At 40.8% G+C, this 20,239-nt stretch overlaps 1 protein-coding gene across 1 annotated transcript; it reads left to right on the top strand.

Moving 5' to 3' along the window:
- The first annotated feature begins 613 nt into the window (after positions 1–613).
- LOC123947972 (mammaglobin-A-like) lies at positions 614–5,861 on the top strand. Its single transcript, XM_046014334.1, has 3 exons — positions 614–668; positions 1,044–1,226; positions 5,818–5,861. Exons 1-3 carry the CDS (start codon positions 614–616, stop codon positions 5,859–5,861), a joined length of 282 nt encoding a protein of 93 aa, XP_045870290.1.
- The last annotated feature ends 14,378 nt before the right edge of the window (positions 5,862–20,239 follow it).

The following is a 20,239-nucleotide window of genomic DNA, read 5'->3' as shown; positions in this document are numbered from 1 at the left end:
CACATCCTCTCCAACACACATTGTTTACTATCTTGTTAACTTTGGCCATTCTAACTTGTGATTATTTCCCAAATATCAAGTACCCTGACTAAAGTGTCTATGGGCCAGAGCAGCCTGCCCTCAAGAGAAAGTATGTGGTATTGCACTGAGCCTAGATGGTGTGCTAAGGGAGCAGGATCCCACACACAGGATAGGAAGCTTTATGAACCTTGAAGAAGGAGGAGGGAGGGGTGCAAGCAGATTGAAGACCACACCAATAAAAGAACAAGGATGACAACACAAGCTCACTTTGTTGTAATAGGATTAGTTAGCAAGCACTTTTGCATTAATTTCTTCTAAAGCCATGTATCATTACTGCATTTCCAAAATTGTTTTGGATCCAACAAGCTCTGTCTCCTAGGTTCCTACAGACAGAGCACAAGCTAGCTGGGTTGCCGCTGATTCTTGCTGTCATTTCCTGGTCCAAAGCCAGGTTCATCATGTGACCATTCCCTCATTTATGGGAGGGATGAAGGTAGTGAGCAGGAGAATAAAAGGAGGACTCCTAGGTGCTCATCACCAAAGTGAGTTCCTTCCTCCCTGACACACCAGACAACCAGAGCTGCCCTCAGCCATGAAGTTGCTGAGAGTCCTTGTGCTGATTGCCCTCCCCTTTTCCAGCTTTGCAGGTGAGTTTTGTCTGGGGAGGACAGACTTTGGAGAGAAGATTGTGTCAGGGACCTCTGGAAGACCTCCTGTTCCCCAAAGTCCAGTGCAGAGCATCTCATTTCTCCAGTGTCTTCTGTTTCATAGTTACTAGTGTTTGGTTTCTCTGGGCTATGGAGGTAGTGTGTGGGTGGAGAGAGGGCACACATGTTTTTAGGTTTAAAGGAAATCCTAGATCCTGAGCTTATTTTGCTAGAATTGAGAACTCAAGACCATTTACCATGATCTCTCTGAATATGTGTCTCCTGGGATGTAAGAAGATGACCAACATCCTAGGGACACCCAAAAATGGCTTCATACCTACATAACTGAGACCACTTTTGCATGTTTTCTTCCAGGTTCTGGATGCCCATTCGTGGAAGAAGTGATTAACAAAACAATCGATCCTCAAGTGAGCATGGATGAATACCAAAACTTAGTTAGACCTTACTACTCATCTCCTGATTCTGAGGAGGCCATGAGACAAGTGAAGCAGTGTTTTCTCAGCCAGTCAAGTGAAACTCTGAGCAATGCTGCAGAGCTGCCGGTAATTATGTTTTCTTATGTTGAGCTCTCAGTCCACTGAACAGGGACAAGCAGGTTTTAACTTGGTCACTCATTATGCCACAGCAAGTGTTACACATGCTTTATTTTATTTCAGTGAATTTAATTGTAGGTGAATGTGAATAATTTGACATTGAGAAAAGGTCCCAGTACTGACTTGCTCCTTCATTTTGTGGAATTTTTAGGGAATGTAAATAAAAATGCCAAAGAGGGAAAAGAATACACACACACACACACACACTTTATTTTTTTAAAATTATGTTATGTTAGTCACCATACAGAGCATCATTAGTTTTTGATGTAGTGTTCCATGATTCAATGTTTGTGCATAACACAAGTGCTCCATGCAATACATGCCCTCCTTAATACCCACCACCAGGTTAACGGATCCTCCCATCCCTCTCCCGTCCAAAACCCTCAGTTTGTTTCTCAGAGTCCATAGTCTCTCATGGTTCCTCTCCCCTTTCGATTCCCCCACTTCATTTTCCCCTTCCTTCTCCTAATGTCCTCCATGCTAGTCCTTACTTTCCACAAACAAGTGAAACCATATGGTAATTGACTTTCTCTGCTTGACTTATTTCACTTAGCCATATCTCCTCTAGTCCCACCCCTGTTGATGCAAAAGCTGGGTATTCATCTTTTCTGATGACTGAACAATATTCCATTGTATATATGTGATGACGTTCTAGAACCTAGGTGAGGTTCGGTGGGGTGAGATTCAGAATCGAAGGCTAAGAAAGAATTCTTAAGATGTCTCTGGTGCAAAAAGGTGGTTTACTAAATCATGGGACAGGACCCATGGGCAGATGGAGATGCTGCCTCGAGGATGTGAGGAGTGGCTGATTATATACCTAGAAGTTGGGTAGGTGAGGACAAAGGGGGTGTTCAGAAGGGCTATCAGGGTAAAGAAGACTGTCAGGATATTGAAGTCCTGGTTACTATCAAGCCAAGGCCATTTTTCCTCTAATGAGGCACTAACATAAAGACAATTGGGAGTTTCCTGGTGGAATGTCACATTCCTGCTATCAAGCATCCTTGTTAGTGAGATTTAGGTTTAAAAGAAATTTAACTTTATTTACATTCCCTTCTACCTCAGCCTCCTTCAGTTTTGTTTATGGAGGGGAGGGCGATATTAGGGCTTGAGGAACTGAGTTGTTCGTCTCTGGAAATTGGGCTATTGATAAGGTACCTTCTTTATTGTAAATCTCTAGGACATTTGTAAACCAAGGGAGACCCTGCCTTGCAGGATTGTGATCTCTGCAAGTTAACTATTTGTTTTTCTTTTAGGGCAGTCAGGGGTGCCTGAGGAATCTCACACATATTACTGAGGGGAGCAGGTGGAGAGGGGGTGCATGGTGCCAGGTTTTGCTTTGTCCCCAGCCAGCCTCCTGCTTCCTCATCATATGGACCACATCTTCTTTATTCATTCATCTGGGGAAGGGCAAATCTTGACTCTTTCCACAATTTGGCTGTTGTGGACATTGCTGCTATGAATATTGTGGTGCATATGGCCCTTCTTTTCACTACATCTGTATCTTTGGGGTAAATACCCAGTAGTGCAATTACTGGGTCATAAGGTAGCTCTATTGTTAATATTTTGTGGAACCTCCATACTGTTGTCCAAAGTGCCTATACCAACTTGCATTCCCACCAATAGTGTAAGAGGGTTCCCCTTTCTCCACATGCTCTCCAACATTTGTTGTCTATTGCCTTGTCAATTTTTGACATTCTAACTGGTGTAAGGTGGTATCTCAATGAGGGTTTGATTTGAATTTCCCTGATGGCTAACGATGATGAACATTTTTTCATGACACACATTTTCTATCAAGATTTAAACAACTGATTCTCAAAAAGTCCCTCACTTTTAGAAGTCATTAGCAAAACAGAATCCCTTCTTCATAGAAAGAAAGAGGAAAATGTTCATAAGAAATTTTTAAAAGACAAGAAAAAACAAAAGAGAAAGAAAAAAAAAACAAGAAAAGAAAGAAGGGATATAAACAGACAGGTGAACAGAACAAAGCAATACACTATCTCCTGAGTGCATTTTGGTCAGTTTGTTAGAGTAAACTACATCTCAAAATTGTAAAGAAAGAAAAACGTATATATACAAAAATAAAATTAAAGACTTTGAAAGGAAGATGAAAATATAAAAAGACTTTAACAAAAGAAAAAAATAAAAAGCAGCAACGACAGCAACAAAAAGAGAATATGATCAGGTGGGTGAATAGAACAGAGCCATACAGTAGGCTCTGGGTGTATTTTGGTCTGTTAGAAGAAACTGCATTCCTAATTAATTAATTAGTTAATTAATATAATTATATACACACAAAAGTTTATAGATATATACAAAATAAGATTAAATACTATGAAGGGATAGAGTATGACTATAAAAATGAAAATTAAACAAAGATTTTTAAAAAGTAGTTGATAAAATAGGATGGTGATTGAAAAATAAGGAAGAAAAATTTTTTTAAAAAGATAGAAATTTAAAGAATTAAAGTTGAAACACTAAAGAATCATGGGGTAAAAGTCTTGAGTTTTAGGTGTTCTATGCCCCTAGCTCTAGAGTTTTGAAGTTCTTATTGATTCATAAACTTGGTCTTGGCTGGATGTTCTTGCTGATCTTCTGGGGGTGGGGCCTGCTGCATCGATTCTCAAATGTCTTTGCCCCAGGCAGAATGGCACTACCCTTGCCAGGGGCAAGGCTGAGTAATCTCCAGTTTGCTCTATGTGGCTTTTGTCTCCTGAAGACTTTCCACACAGCTTTAGAGGATGAGAATGAAATGGCAACCTCCCAATCTCTGCCCCAGAACCAAAAGCTTGGGGCCCCACTCCTCAGTGAGCCCCCAGGGAAAAGGAGTCAATCACTCCTGTCTCTCTGGTCTCCAGCCACACTTGACACTCACCCAGCCTGTGACTGAGTGTTTCTATCTCAGGCTTGAGGCCCTTTCCAGCCTCCAAAGCCAGCAGACTCCTGTAGTGCACTCCCAGCCTGCTACTCCTAGGGGTGGAAGGGAGGTCTCCCCAGTTCTGGCACTTGGTGGACTTCTGCTTGAAGAGAAGTGGCCCGACTGTGTCACGGAACATGGTCAATGGCAACCAGGAGCTGAGACCACACTCCTGGGCTCACTCTTTTTGCAGCCAGCTTCCCCGTACTGATACCTGGAAGTTCTGCCACACTCAGGTACCCCCAGTCTTTCTGTTACCCCACAGATCCTGAGACCACACTGCTCCAGCTAGGGTTTCATCCCTGCCTGCTTAGCTGCCTGAGCAACATCCCTCACCAGAGCAGACTTCTAATAGCTCCTATTTTGTGCTCCCCTGCTCTGTCACTTGCTGGTAGCCTGCTGACAGAGACTCCCTCTCCCCGCACTCTATCAGAAGAACTCACTTGAAGAAGATTCTCTGCATCTTATTAATAGAATTAAAATACACTTTCAAGAAATCCAATGTGTTAGTATAAATTATTGGATTCCTTGACTATTAAAGACCCAATGAATGACAAGTAGAGGTCGTGGGTATGAATCGACAATGGGGGTGGAATTGTGTAAAACAACAATCCGTAGTGGTTTTGTTCTCTATATTTTATTCCCTATCCTAATATGCCATTGAAAACTTTCCAGGGTAGACAATGTAGAAGTATTGCAAAGCAAAAGGTAAAAGTGTCCTTCACTGAGATGCTGACACATGAGGGCACAATGCGGATGGACCTTGAGCACATTATGATAAATGAAATAAGCCAGTTTAAAGAGGCAATTGTTGCATCACATCATTTACATCCATTTTCTAGAGTACCTACTCTCCTAGAGATAGGAGGTAGAATAGTACTTTCTAGGAGTTGGGTGGTATGGGAAATGGAGATTATTCAGTGGGTATAGAGTCTCACCATAGCAAGATGAAAATGTTTAGGATGTTGGTTGCACCATAATGCCAGTATACTTAACACTGTTGAACTGTATACTTAAGATGATGAAAATGGTCAATTTTATGTTATGTGTATTTAACATCAGTTTATATGTATTTACCATGAGTTTAGATTGTTTAAGCCTGAAAAACTCTGAAACCAAGGATAATGGAACTTTTTCTTTAAAAACCTTGATTAGACTGATCACTCGGAGTGCACATACCCATACTTCTCTGGTCTCAAAGGTAATGGTTTTGGTTTTGGACTGTTTTCGGTATTTCTAACATGTGAGGTCACATCGGAGCTCAAAAACTTCACACTTTCTTGTATTTGAGCTAAGGCTTAACAATTCTTTGCTAAAAACTGATACGCACAGTGTATCTACAGGATACAATATTTTTAAGAACAGGAAACATCAAGAAAACTTTATTATCAGGATCCCTAACATGGAAGAGATCTAGAAACAGCAGCACCTCTCTGACATCAATAAAGTCTCCTGATCCTTAGAATGAGCGACGAGATCATTCTGATCTTAATTCCAACACCAACTTTGAATGCCAGATGTGTGTGGACAAACCCAGGAAGCCAAGAAGAAGAAATGTTTGTTTTCCAAGACTTATTTTCTAACAGAAAGCTGAAAATTTGAGTGTTGTCCCTGTTTTGTTTTCCGAACATGATATATGAAAGTAAGTGGTGTGAAAAGTTTTAACCTTGTGTATGACCTGGGGCACCGAGACTACAGAGAGTACAATGAACCACAACTTTCTTCTCCTTTTCGTCTTTTGATCTATTAACTGCAAGACAATTGTTGAAACCTTGAGTACATTTTCATTTCAATAAAGTATCTGCAAATGGAAAGTTCGTCTAATGTTCTCTGATCAAAATGGACACTTTAGAGAGAATCTGATATCACAGATCGTTGTGCCTACACACACACACACACGTGCGCGTGTGCTCATACATAACTCTTCATTGGAGAACATATGGATAAAGGACTGAGGAGTATGAAAAGCACTTGGTTCATCCTCATGTGTAGCTCAACATGGTCCTCTCTCTGACAATGTGCTCTTCCACCCTCCTGACCCCCATTTCCATCAAGACCATGTGGGAAGCTCTCGAGACTTAGGTTCTGGTGTTTGGACCATGTGCAGGTCCCTGAGACACTGCAGTCCTCAACTGTGCTACGAGCACAGCTCGCCATGGCTAGGCCTCGCTCAGTTCCTGCCCCTGTCCAAGAGTGTGGGGCAGGACTAGAGCCAGGGACAGACGTGACTCATAAAACCATGGGTGAATGTGGTCTTGATTTTAATAATTTTAATATGTGGCCTCCATTTTGATTCTTGAAATATTTCATTAAAATCGATTTGCCTAATTACTGAGGTTAGGAGTGCCCCCTGAAATTCTGTGGGTGCCCCTAGTCCTGACCCTGCAAGTGGCAGTGTGGTCCAGTTTCCCCACCATGAGGACCTACAAGGCCAGAAAGGTTGAGGGAAAGGTGCGTGTTCTGTGGGAAGAATGCAAAGCCTTTGGGTTTTATACTGAACCATAGCTGTCCTTACTTCTACCTGTCCCCACATTCCTGTCACCAGGGATAAGATATTGCCACCCCTTCTGCTTACAACTCACAGTATCCCTCTTCCTTCATGGCTATCCTGTCACCCAGAAGAGTCTTGACCCTTCCTCAGGACTGTTTCTCAGCTGCCACCATGGCTAACTTCCACCAGGAAAAGCACGTACAGAGAATTAGTCACATGATAGTTTTAGGATTCCACAAAAATGTTATAATTTCCTTAAAAATATTAAACAAAAGTATTTATAGTAATAATGAATATATACCAATAAACCAGAGTGGAGTATGTTCATCTTTTACAGTTACACTTATAAGATATGGTATTTAATATACTTTTTATGGAAACTGGACCAAAATTCCCAAGACTCACAATAGTCAAAAGGACTCCCTCACTCTACTTTCTCCCACACACCTCAGGGTCTATGACACCATTAGATCCAGGCAAAATGACTGTTGCCCAGGACCCACATCCTAAAAGATCCCCCCTATTACACACATACACACATACATGCACATTTATGTGTTAAGAACTCATGGACCAGGGGCACCTGGGTGGCTCAGTGCGTTAAAGCCTCTGCCTTCAGCTCAGATCATGATCTCAGGGTCCTGGGATCCAGCCCCACATTGGGCTCTCCGCTCCACAAGGAGCCTGCTTCCTCCTCTCTCTCTGCCTGCCTCTCTGCCTAGTTGTGATTTCTCTCTGCCGAATAAAAAAAAAAGAACTCATGGACCATACTCAGTTCTTGGCGAACTAGGTGAATCCTCAGTGGGGAGGTTGGTCATAACATCTCCCTCTCTCTCTCAACAATGGGGACCTCAGTCCACCCTGTCTCACTTTTGGACCATAAGAGAAGTAAAGGAGGAGAATCACTTGAAGAACTGCAGATGGACAAACAGATATGCAGGAATTTGCATCTATTGAGATGAGCATTGGACCATTTGATGAAGGTACCTACAAGCTGAACAGAACAAATTTCATGCAAGAATTGGTAATAGAAGTTTTGACAGACTGGAGTAGTAAAAAGGGGAGATGAAGGATGTCCAGTGATTGATCATTTGAAAAGACAGTACTGACTTTGGACTGGGAGAAAATAAATGGTGATTGCCCAGTAAAGTAAATGGGGTAGCACATCATTGAAGTGTTTATGAGTAAAGGTATACAGGTGTTTTACTACATGTATTACTACAACATTCCTGTAACTTGTTGGCGGTTTTCTGGTTTTTTCTTTCAAGATTTTATCTATTCACTCATTCATTTATTTATTACTTTTTTAAATTTAATTTTATTTTTTCAATGTTCCAAGATTCATCGTTTATGCACCACACCCAGATCTCCATGCAATACATGGCCTCCTTCATACCCACCACCAGGTCAAGATTTTATTTAAATTCAAGATAGTTAACATATCCTGTAGTACAGTTTCAGGAGTGGAGTTCAGTGATCCATCACTTCCACAAAACACTCAGTGCTCATCACAAGTGCCCTCTTCAAAGTACATCACCCATTTTGCCCATCCTACACCCACCTCCCCTCCAGCAACCTTCAGTTTGTTCTCTATTGTTCAGAGTCTCTTACAGTGGGCCTCACTCTCTGTTTTTGTCTTATTTTATTTTGCCATCTATTCTCCCATGTTCGTTTTCTTTCTTAAATTCCACATATGAGTGAAATCATATGGTATTTACATTTCTCTGATTGACTTATTTCACTTAGTATAATACACCCTAGTTCCACCCCTTTCTGTGTCTGTGAAGTTATTTCCAAGTACAAAGGTAACAACTGTATTCCTGAGGCATAAATGGATTGTGCTGAACTTAGCTTCTTCATTCATGTCCCTAATTATGAGTGATGTTGAGCATCTTTTTTTTTACTTGTAATTTTTTTTATTTGTTTATTTACAGCATAACAGTGTTCATTGTTTTGGCATCACACCCAGTGCTCCATGCAGTACATGCCCTCCCTATTACCCACCACCTGGTTCCTCAACCTCCCACCCCCCCGCCCCTTCAAAACCCTCTTGTTGCTTTTCAGAGTCTATAGTCTCTCATGGTTCATCTCCCCTTCCAGTTTCCCTCAACTCCCTCTCCTCTCCATCTCCCCATGTCCTCCATGTTCTTTGTTATGCTCCACAAATAAGTGAGACCATATGATACTTGACTCTCTCTGCTTGACTTATTTCGCTCAGCATAATTCCTTCCAGTCCCATCCATGTTGCTACAAAAGTTGGGTATTCATCCTTTCTGATGGAGGCATAATACTCCATTGTGTATATGGACCACATCTTCCTTATCCATTCATCCATTGAAGGGCATCTTGGTTCTTTCCACAGTTTGGCAACCGTAGCCATTGCTGCAATAAACATTGGGGTACAGGTGGCCCTTCTTTTCACTACATCTGTATCTTTGGGGTAAATACCCAGCAGTGCAATTGCAGGGTCATAGGGAAGCTCTATTCTTAATTTCTTGAGGAATCTCCACACGTTCTCCAAAGTGGCTGCACTAACTTGCATTCCCACCAACAGTGTAAGAGGGTTCCCCTTTCTCCACATCCTCTCCAACACACGTTGTTTCCTGTCTTGCTAATTTTGGCCACTCTAACTGGTGTCAGGTGGTATCTCAATGTGGTTTTAATTTGAATCTCCCTGATGGCTAGTGATGATGCACCTTTTTTCATGTGTCTGATAGCCATTTGTATGTCTTCGTTGGAGAAGTGTCTGTTCATATCTTCTGCCCATTTTTTGATATGATTATCTGTTTTGTGTGTGTTGAGTTTGAGAAGTTCTTTATAGATCCTGGATATCAACCTTTTGTCTGTACTATCATTTGCAAATATCTTCTCCCATTCTGTGGGTTGCCTTTTTGTTTTGTTGACTGTTTCCTTTGCTGTGCAGAAGCTTTTGATCTTGATGAAGTCCCAAAAGTTCATTTTCGCTTTTGTTTCCTTGGCCTTTGGAGACATATCTTGAAAGAAGTTGCTGTGGCTGATATCAAAGAGGTTACTGCCTATGTTCTCCTCTAGGATTCTGATAGATTCCTGTCTCACGTTGAGGTCTTTTATCCATTTCGAGTTTATGTTTGTGTACGGTGTAAGAGAATGCTCAAGTTTCATTCTTCTACATATAGCTGTCCAGTTTTCCCAGCACCATTTATTGAAGAGACTGTCTTTTTTCCATTGTAAATTTTTTCCTGTTTTGTCGAAGTTTATTTAACCATAGAGTTGAGGGTCCATATCTGGGCATTCCACTCTGTCACACTGATCTATGTGTCTGTTTTTATGCCAGTACCACGCTGTCTTGGTGATCACAGCTTTGTAGTAAAGCTTGAAATCGGGTAACGTAATGCCACCAGTTTTGTTTTTGTTTTTCAACATTTCCTTAGCAATTCGGGGTCTCTTCTGATTCCATACAAATTTTAGGAATATTTGCTTCAGCTCTTTGAAAAATACCGGTGGAATTTTGATGGGAATGGCATTAAAAGTATAGATTGCTCTAGGCAGTATAGACATTTTAACAATGTTTATTCTTCCAATCCAAGAGCATGGAACAGTTTTCCATCTTTTTGTGTCTTCTTCAATTTCTTTCATGAGTGTTCTGTAGTTCCTCGAGTACAGGTCCTTTACCTCTTTGGTTAGGTTTATTCCCAGGTATCTTATGGTTCTTGGTGCTATAGGCAATGGAATCGATTCTCTAATTTGCCTTTCTGTATTTTCATTGTTAGTGTATAAGAAAGCCACTGATTTCTGTACATTGACTTTGTATCCTGCCACGTTACTGAATTGCTGTATGAGTTCTAGAAGTTTATGGGTGGAGTCTTTGGGGTTTTCCATATAAAGAATCAAGTCATCTGCAAAGAGAGAGAATTTGACTTCTTGCTTGCCAATTTGGATACCTTTCACTTCTCTTTGTTGTCTGATTGCTGTTGCTGGGACTTATAATACTATGTTGAACAAGAGTGGTGAGAGTGGGCATCCTTGTCGTGATCCCTATCTCAACGGGAAGGCTGCAAGCTTTGTCCCATTGAGGATGATATTTGCTGTGGGTCTTTCATAGATAGGTTTTATGAAGTTGAGGAATGTTCCCTCTATCCCTATACTTTGAAGCGTTTCATCAGGAACGGATGCTGGATTTTGTCAAATGCTTTTTCTGCATCAACTGAGAGGACCATGTGGTTCTTCTCTCTTCTCTTATTGATTTGTTCTATCACATTGATTGATTTGTGAATGTTGAACCATCCTTGCAACCCAGGGATGAATCCCACCTGGTCATGGTGGATAATCTTTTTAATGTGCTGCTGGATCCTGTTTGCTAGGATCTTGTTGAGAATCTTTGCATCCATATTCATCAGTGATATTGGTCTGAAATTCTCCTTTTTGGTAGGGTCTTTGCCTGGTTTGGGGATCAGGGTAATGCTGGCTTCATAAAAAGAGTCTGGAAGTTTTCCTTCCGCTTCAATTTTTTGGAACAGCTTCAGGAGAATTGGTGTTATTTCTTCTTTGAAAGTTTGGTAGAATTCCCCAGGGAATCCGTCAGGTCCTGGGCTCTTGTTTTTTGGGAGGTTTTTGATCACTGCTTCAATCTCATTACTAGATATCGGTCTATTCAGGCTGTCAATTTCTTCCTGGTTCAATTTTGGGAGTTTATAGTTTTCCAGGAATGCATCCATTTCATCTAGGTTGTTTAGCTTATTGGCATATAGCTGTTGGTGATAATTTCTGATGATTGTTTCTATATCCTTGGTGTTAGTTGTGATCACTCCATTTTCATTCATAATTTTATTAATTTGGGCTTTCTCTCTTTTCTTTTGAATTAGTGTGGCCAATGGTTTATCGATCTTATTGATTCTTTCAAAAAACCAGCTTCTAGTTTCATTGATATGTTCTACTAAATCTCTGGTTTCTACCTCATTGATCTCTGCTCTAATCTTGATTATTTCCCTTCTTGCTTGTGGTTGGTTTGATTTGTTGTTGATTCTCCAGTTCTTTAAGGTGTAGAGACAGCTGGTATATTCTGGATTTTTCCATTTTTTTTGAGGGAGGCTTGGATGGCTATGAATTTCCCCCTTAGAGCCGCCTTCGCTGTATCCCATAGGTTTTGGACCAAAGTGTCTTCATTCTCATTGTTTTCCATGAATTCTTTAAGTTCTTCTTTGATCTCCTGGTTGATCCAAGCATTCTTAAGCAAGGTGGTCTTTAGCTTCCAGGTGTTTGAGTTCCTTCCATACTTTTCCTTGTGATTGAGCTCCAGTTTCAAAGCATTGTGATCTGAGAATATGCAGGGAATAATATCAGTCTTTTGGTATCGGTTGAGTCCTGCTTTGTAACACAGGATGTGGTCTATTCTGGAGAAGGTTCCATGTGCACTTGAGAAGAATGAGTATTCTGTTGTTTTAGGGCGGAATGTTCTGTATAAGTATATGAGGTCCATCTGGTCCAATGTTTCATTCAATTCTCTTGTTTCTTTATTGATTTTCTGCTTCGATGATCTATTACTGAGAGAGGTGTATTAATATCTCCTACTAGTAATGTATTGATATCAATATGACTCTTTATCTTGATTAATAGTTTTCTTATGTAATTGGGTGCTCCCATATTGGGTGTGTGGATATTTACAATTGTTAGATCGTCTTGGTGGATGGTCCCTTTAAGAATTATGTAGTGTCCTTCTGTATCTCTGACTGCAGTCTTTAGCTTAAAATCTAATTTATCTGATATGAGAATTGCTACCACAGCCTTCTTTTGAGGCCCATTGGCATGAAAGATGCTTCTCCATCCCTTCACTTTCAGTCTTGGTGTATCCTTAGGTTCAAAATGGGTCTCTTGTAAACAACATATGGATGGGTTCTGTTGTTTTATCCAATCTGCAACCCTGTGTCATTTTATGGGCGCATTTAGGCCGTTCACATTGAGAGTGATTGATAGATACATTTTGATTGACATCGTGTTACCTTTGAAGTCTTTCTGTCTGTAGATTGTCTCTATATTTCTGTTCAATAATATTCTTAGGATTTTTTCTCTTTTATAAGACCCCCACTTAATATTTCCTGTAGTGTCGACTTGGTGGTTGCATAGTCTTTTAAGCTTTGCCGGTCTTAGAAAATCTTTATCTCTCCATCCACTTTGAATGTCAGTCTTGCTAGATAAAGTATTCTTGGCTGCATGTTCTTCTCATTTAGTACTCTGAATATATTGTGCCAGCCCTTCCTGGCTTGCCAGGTCTCTGTGGACAGGTCTGACATTATTCTAATGGGCTTTCCTCTGTATGTAAGGAGCTTCTTGGTCCTAGCTGCTTTTAAGAGGGTATCTCTTGAATGATAATTCTTCATTTTAACTATAAGGTGTCACGAGGAATTTCAAGAATCTAAAATCTTGGGGGAAACCGCTTTGCCTCTAGTACATGAACGTTGTTTCCATTCATGAGATTGGGAAAATTTTCATAGCCAACTTCTTCCACTATATCTTCTAGACTTCTTTCTTTTTCCTCCCCTTTAGGGATTCCAATAATTCTGACGTTGGAACGTTTCATGGCATCATTTATTTCCCTGATTCTGTTTTCATGGCTTCTGAGCTATTTGTTTCATGCTTCCTTCTGATCCTTTCTCTCTATCTGTTTGTCCTCCAGATCACTAACTCTATCTTCTGCCTCAGTTACCCTAGCTTTTAGAGAATTTAGATTAGATTGAAATTCATTGAGAGCATTTTGAACATCATCCCTGGTGGCTTTCAGTTCTGCCCTAACATTGTGAACATCATCTCTGGTGGCTTTCAGTTCTGCCCTAACCAATTCCATTTGGTCATCCATGGCTTTCTCCAATGTAGGTATTGCCTGGATAATTGTTAGTCTGAATTCCTTTTCCGACATATTGTCTATGTTGATAACCATTAACTCTTTTGCAGAAGGTCCATCCTCTGAATTTTTCTTCTGTTAGGCATTCCTCCTCCTAGTCATTTTGGTAAGAGATGACCGAACAGATGCAGCTGGATATATTGATTGTGGTGCAGTCAAGGTGCACGCTGAAATGCTTAAGTGCAATCAGGATACCCCACCCAAATGAGATAAAAAAGAAAAGGAAACGAAATAGAGAAAAAGAAAAGAAAAAAAAAAGAGAGGGAGAGAGACAAGAAAAAAAGGGAAGATAAAAGAGGAGACTCAGCCCAAATGGGCCCCAACGTAAGATTTATGAAGTATACAAACAAAAACGGACAAACACAAAGACTGATAAAAGTATATGACAAGAGAAAAAATATATATATATAAAAGCAAAAAGAAAAGGAAGAACCTCATCAGAACGAACCCCAAGTATAAGTTTTATATACTGTCAGGACAGACACAAATACACAGAAACACTGGTGGAAGGAAAAGATGGGAGAGTGGTTATAAATTCTCAGTGTGGGCGAGGAAGGTTATTTTGATTCTTCCTGGATGTATCTTGATGTTTTTGTTAAGGGACTCAACTTTCCTAAGATAAAGGGGGATTAAAAATTGGTTTGTCTATAGGGATAGCATTGATTGGGGAAAGGGGATTACCTTGAAGTTTAACTCTTTATGTATATTAGAAAACAAAAATTTAAAAAGAATAAATTAGACTAACCTAAATTAAAAATTAGAAAAAATTAAAAAAATAGAAAAGCAGAAGTAAAACACGGGTGTATGTATCAAAAGTTCAGGTTAGAAGGTTATTAAGGGATTTGATGTACTGGACATCTCACTGTGATGGTAAATGGTTAAAAATTATCTATATGTATATAAAAAAAGAACCAGAATATTGGTGAAGAGTTAAAAACAGAAGTTGTACTTATGAAGTAGTGGTAGTTGTTCTCTTGTCGTCTTCTTTTTTTTTTTTTTTTTTTTTTTTTTACTTCCGGGTTGGTTTTCTTGGTGAGGGGCCTGCCACGTGGGTTTTCAGAAAATGATGTTCCCTGAGTTAGGTCCTCCTGCCCACCTTAAGGGGGTGGGCTCTGAGGAAAACGTTTCTTTTCAGGCTTTTGTACTCTGGAGGTTTTTATGTTCTTTCATCTGTTTTCTCTTGCCTTGACAGCTTTTGATGGTTTTGGAGGTTTAGAGGAGAACAAACTGCACCCCGACTTCCCTCTCAGAGAGAAGCCTCAGAATGCTCTGCAGAGCTGCTGGCAGAGTAGGTTCTGAGTCACGGTCCCTGGGGATGCAGGATCTCCTCTTGTACTCAATACCACGGCAGCGACAGCTATCTGGGCAGCTCCAGACCACCAGAGAGGTTCCAAGCAGCGATCGCACACTGAGATTTTCCCGTTGGCCCAGGCTGGGAATGCCTGGTTTTTGAGGATGCCAGAACTCCAGGCTAGCACCTGTGAGCACCTCTCCCAGGGGAGGGTGTGGGATGTGCGCATTTCATGAATGCTGTCTGGCCAGGCTCCCAGCCCCTCATGGGAACTGGACTCCACATGTTCTCAGGCACGCTGGCGGCTCAGGCGCACTGGAGGCTTAGGGACAAAGACCTGGTTTCTCCGCAGCACTCTCTCTGACTCAGCGCCAGGGGATGCTGTCCTGGGTCCATGGACTTAAGCCCCTGTCCCTAACCGCCACAATTCCCACAATATCCCCCCGCGATCATTTGCTCCTTTTTTTTTTTTTTGAGTGCTTTCAACCAGACTCCAAGCTAATACTGGTCCCCAGACACAGGACACTCTCATATTAGGGTATTACTTTCCAATCGGTCACCTCTGGTGGCTCCCTCCCCCTTTTGTTTATCTTCTGATATCAGTCCAATGTTCCCACTCTGCTTTACCTGCCACTGGCGTCTTCTGCTCCTGTAGATATCCAGACGTGTATAATTCTGATCTCAGGCTGATTTCATGGGTGATCAGAGTTCTTTGGTATATAAACAGCTCTCTTTAGGGGACAGGTTGAAATGGCGCCTCCTCCTAACTTCCCCGCCATCTTGGCTCCCCTGGACACTACATAATTCTTAAAGGGACTATCCACCAAGATGATCTAACAATTGTAAATATCTACTCTCCCAATATGGGAGCAGCCAATTACATAAGAAAACTATTAATCAAGATAGAGTCATATTGATATGAACACATTAATAGTAGGCGATCTTAACACACCTTGCTCAGTAATAGACAGATCATCCAAGCAGAAAATCAATAAAGAAACAAGAGAATTGAATGACACATTGGACCAGATGGGCCTCATAGATATATACAGGACATTCCACCCTAAAACAACATAATACTCATTCTTCTCAAGTGCACATGGAACTTTCTCAAATATTGGGTCACAAAGCAGGACCCATACCAAAAGACTGACATTATTCCCTGCATATTCTCCAGTGACCTTTTTCTCAGAAGGTATGGGAAGATACACTTTATCAAAAAGAAGGACTGGATGAGGAAAATAAGGCATGGAGGGGCGCCTGGGTGGCACAGTGGTTTAAGCCTCTGCCTTCAGCTCAGGACATGATCTCAGGGTCCTGGGATTGAGCCCCATGTCTGGCTCTCTGCTCATCAGGGAGCCTGCTTCCCCCTTTCTCTGCCTGCTTCCCTTTCTCTCTGCCTTCTTCTCTGCCTACTTGTGATCTCTCTCTCTCTGTGAAATAAATAAATAAAATCTTAAAACAAATAAGGCATGGAATCCAGTCAATGGAGGATATAAAGGTTTTTATGGATGAATCAGTAGAGAACAGTTTAAAACAATATTGAGAATAGAGCAAAACCAGGGTCCCATTGAAAAAAGTTGCAGAGGAGTATGAGGCCACATGGTGTGGATAAGAATAGAGATGGCTCCAGTGCTTCTCACTAGAAGCTGTTTTTCTTTTTTTTTTATTTGTTCATTTTCAGTGTAACAGTATTGTTTTTGCACCACACCCTGTGCTCCATGCAGTACGTGCCCTCCTTATTACCCAACACCTGGTTCCTCAACCTCCCACCCCACCCCTCAACCACTTCAAAACCCTCTGGTTGTTTTTCAGAGTCCATAGTCTCTCATGGTTCATCTCGCTTTCCAATTTCCCTCAAGTAACTCTCCTTTTCATCTCCCCATGTCCTCTGTGTTCTTTGTTATGCTCCACAAATAAGTGAGACCATATGATACTTGACTCTCTCTGCTTGACTTATTTCGCTCAGCATAATCTCTTCCAGTCCCGTCCATGTTGCTACAAAAGTTGGGTATTCATCCTTTCTGATGGAGGCATAATACTCCATTGTGTATATGTGCCACATCTTCCTTAGTCATTCATCCGTTGAAGGGCGTCTTGGTTCTTTCCACAGTTTGGCGACCATAGACATTGCTGCAATAAACATTGGGGTACAGATGGCCCTTCTTTTCACTACATCTGTATTTTTGGGGAAATGCCCAGTAGTGCAATTGCAGGGTCATAGGGAAGCTCTATTCTTTTTTTTTTTTTAAAGATTTTATTTATTTATTTGTCAGAGAGAGAGAGAGAGAGAGAAAGATCACAAGTAGGCAGAGAGGTAGGCAGAGGCAGAGGGAGAAGCAGGCTCCCTGCCAAGCAAGGAGCCCAATATGGGACTCGATCCCAGGATGCTAGGATCATGACCTGAGCCGAAGGCACCTGCTTAACCAACTGAGCCACCCAGGCGTCCCGGAAGCTCTATTCTTAATTTCTTGAGGAATCTCCACACTGTTCTCCAAAGTGGCTGCACTAACTTGCATTCCCACCAACAGTGTAAGAGGGTTCCCCTTTCTCCACATCCTCTTCAACACATGTTGTTTCCGGTCTTCCTAATTTTGGCCATTCTAACTGGTGTCTGGTGGTATCTCAATGTAGTTTTAATTTGAATCTCCCTGATGGCTAGTGATGATGAACATTTTTTCATGGGTCTGATAGCCATTTGTATGGATACAGCAAAGGCGGTTCTAAGGGGGAAATTCATAGCCATTCAAGCCTCCCTCAAAAAAATTAAAAAATCCAGAATAAACCAGTTGTCTCTACACCTTAAAGAACTGGAGAATCAACAACAAATCAAACCAACTCCACAAGCAAGAAGGGAAATAATAAAGATTAGAGCAGAGATCAATGAGGTAGAAACCAGAGATACAGTAGCACATATCAATGAAACTAGAAGCTGGTTTTTTGAAAGAATCAATAAGATCAATAAACCATTGGCCACACTAATCCAAAAGAGAAGAGAGAAAGCCGAAATGATTAATATTATGAATGTAAAGGGAGAGATCACAACTAACACCAAGGAAATAGAAACAATCATCAGAAATTATTACCAACAGTTATATGCCAATAAGCTAAGCAACCTAGATGAAATGGATGCATTCCTGGAAAACTACAAACTCCCAAAATTGAACCAGGAAGAAATTGACAACCTGAATTGACCGATATCTAGTAATGAGATTGAAGCAGCGATCAAAAACTGAGCCCAGGACCTGACGGATTCCCTGGGGAATTCTACCAAACTTTCAAAGAAGAAATAACACCAATTCTCCTGAAGCTGTTCCAAAAAATTGAAGCGGAAGGAAAACTTCCAGACTCTTTTTATGAAGCCAGCATTACCCTGATCCCCAAACCAGGCAAAGACCCTACCAAAAAGGAGAATTTCAGACCAATATCACTGATGAATATGGATGCAAAGATTCTCAACAAGATCCTAGCAAACAGGATCCAGCAGCACATTAAAAAGATGATCCACCATGACCAGGTGGGATTCATCCCTGGGTTGCAAGGTTGGTTCAACATTCGCAAACCAATCAGTGTAGCAGAATAAATCAATAAGAGAAGAGAGAAGAACCACATGGTCCTCTCAATTGATGCAGAAAAAGCATTTGACAAAATCCAGCATTCGTTCCTGATGAAAACGCTTCAAAATATAGGGATAGAGGGAACATTCCTCAACTTCATAAAATCAATCTATGAAAGACCCACAGCAACTATCATCCTCAATGGGACAAAGCTTGCAGCCTTCCCGTTGAGATCAGGAACATGACAAGGATGCCCACTCTCACCACTCTTGTTCAACATAGTATTAGAAGTTCTAACAACGGCAATCCGACAACAAAGAGAAATAAAAGGTATCCAAATTGGCAAGGAAGAAGTCAAGCTCTCTCTCTTTGCAGATGACATGATTCTTTATATGGAAAACCCCAAAGACTCCACCCCCAAACTACTAGAACTCATACAGCAATTCAGTAACGTGGCAGGATACAAAGTCAATGTACATAAATCAGTGGCTTTCTTATACACTAACAATGAAAATACAGAAAGGGAAATTAGAGAATCGATTCCATTGCCTATAGCACCAAGAACCATAAGATACCTGGGAATAAACCTAACCAAAGGGGTAAAGGACCTGTACTCGAGGAACACTCATGAAAGAAATTGAAGAAGACACAAAAAGATTGACGACTGTTCCATGCTCTTGGATTGGAAGAATAAACATTGTTAAAATGTCTATACTGCCTAGAGCAATCTATACTTTTAATGCCATTCCAATCAAAATTCCACCAGTATTTTTCAAAGAGCTTGAGCAAATAATCCTAAAATTTGTATGGAATCAGAAGAGACCCTGAATTGCTAAGGAAATGTTGAAAAACAAAAACAAAACCGGTGGCATCACGTTACCCGATTTCAAGCTTTACTACAAAGCTGTGATCACCAAGACAGCGTGGTACTGGCATAAAAACAGAAATATTGACCAGTGGAACAGAGTGGAGTGCCCAGATATGGACCCTCAACTCAATGGTCAAATAATCTTCGATAAAACAGGAAAAAATTTGCAATGGAAAAAAGACAGTCTCTTCAATAAATGGTGCTGGGAAAACTGGACAGCGATATGTAGAGGAATGACACTCGACCATTCTCTTACACCGTACACAAACATAAACTCGAAATGGATAAAAAACCTCAACGTGAGACAGGAATCTATCAGAATCCTAGAGGAGAACATAGGCAGTAACCTCTCTGAGCAACTTCTTTCAAGATATGTCTCCAAAGGCCAAGGAAACAAAAGTGAAAATGAACTTTTGGGACTTCATCAAGATCAAAAGCTTCTGCACAGCAAAGGAAACAGTCAACAAAACAAAAAGGCAACCCACTGAATGGGAGAAGATATTTGCAAATGACAGTACAGACAAAAGGTTGATATCCAGGATCTATAAAGAACCCCTCAAACTCAACACACACAAAACAGATAATCATATCAAAAAATGGGCAGAAGATATGAACAGACACTTCTCCAATAGAAGCTGTTTTTCAATACTTTCCTTCTCCAACAGTGCTTCCGTATCACTATTTTAAGAAGAAAATGTCGAGGGGTGTTGGCTGGCTCAGGTGTTGGTGGAAGAGCATGCTACTCTTGATCTCAGGATCCTGAAATTGAGCCCATGTGGGATGTAGATTGCTAAAAGTAAGTGAACTTAAAAAAATATATATTGATGTATGTTCCTGCTATCCCTATACTTTAAAGTTTTTTTAATTTTTTTTATTCGTTTATTTGTTTATTTACAGCATAACAGTGTTCATTGTTTTGGCATCACACCCAGTGCTCCATGCAGTACGTGCCCTCCCTATTA

The sequence above is a fragment of the Meles meles genome, chromosome 8 (genome assembly GCF_922984935.1).
Source record: "Meles meles chromosome 8, mMelMel3.1 paternal haplotype, whole genome shotgun sequence".
NCBI classification, from domain to species: Eukaryota; Metazoa; Chordata; class Mammalia; order Carnivora; family Mustelidae; genus Meles; species Meles meles.
This window is presented reverse-complemented; position numbering and strand designations above follow the sequence as displayed.

Bases quoted from the DNA above. Each gene is read 5' to 3' on its own strand.
- LOC123947972 (XM_046014334.1), top strand. From the start codon at position 614: ATGAAGTTGCTGAGAGTCCTTGTGCTGATTGCCCTCCCCTTTTCCAGC. The intron at 669-1,043 runs GTGAGTTTTGTC...GTTTTCTTCCAG, and splicing joins CCCCTTTTCCAGCTTTGCAG to GTTCTGGATGCCCATTCGTG. The intron at 1,227-5,817 runs TGCCGGTAATTA...CCCTGTTTTGTT, and splicing joins TCTGAGCAATGCTGCAGAGC to TTCCGAACATGATATATGAA.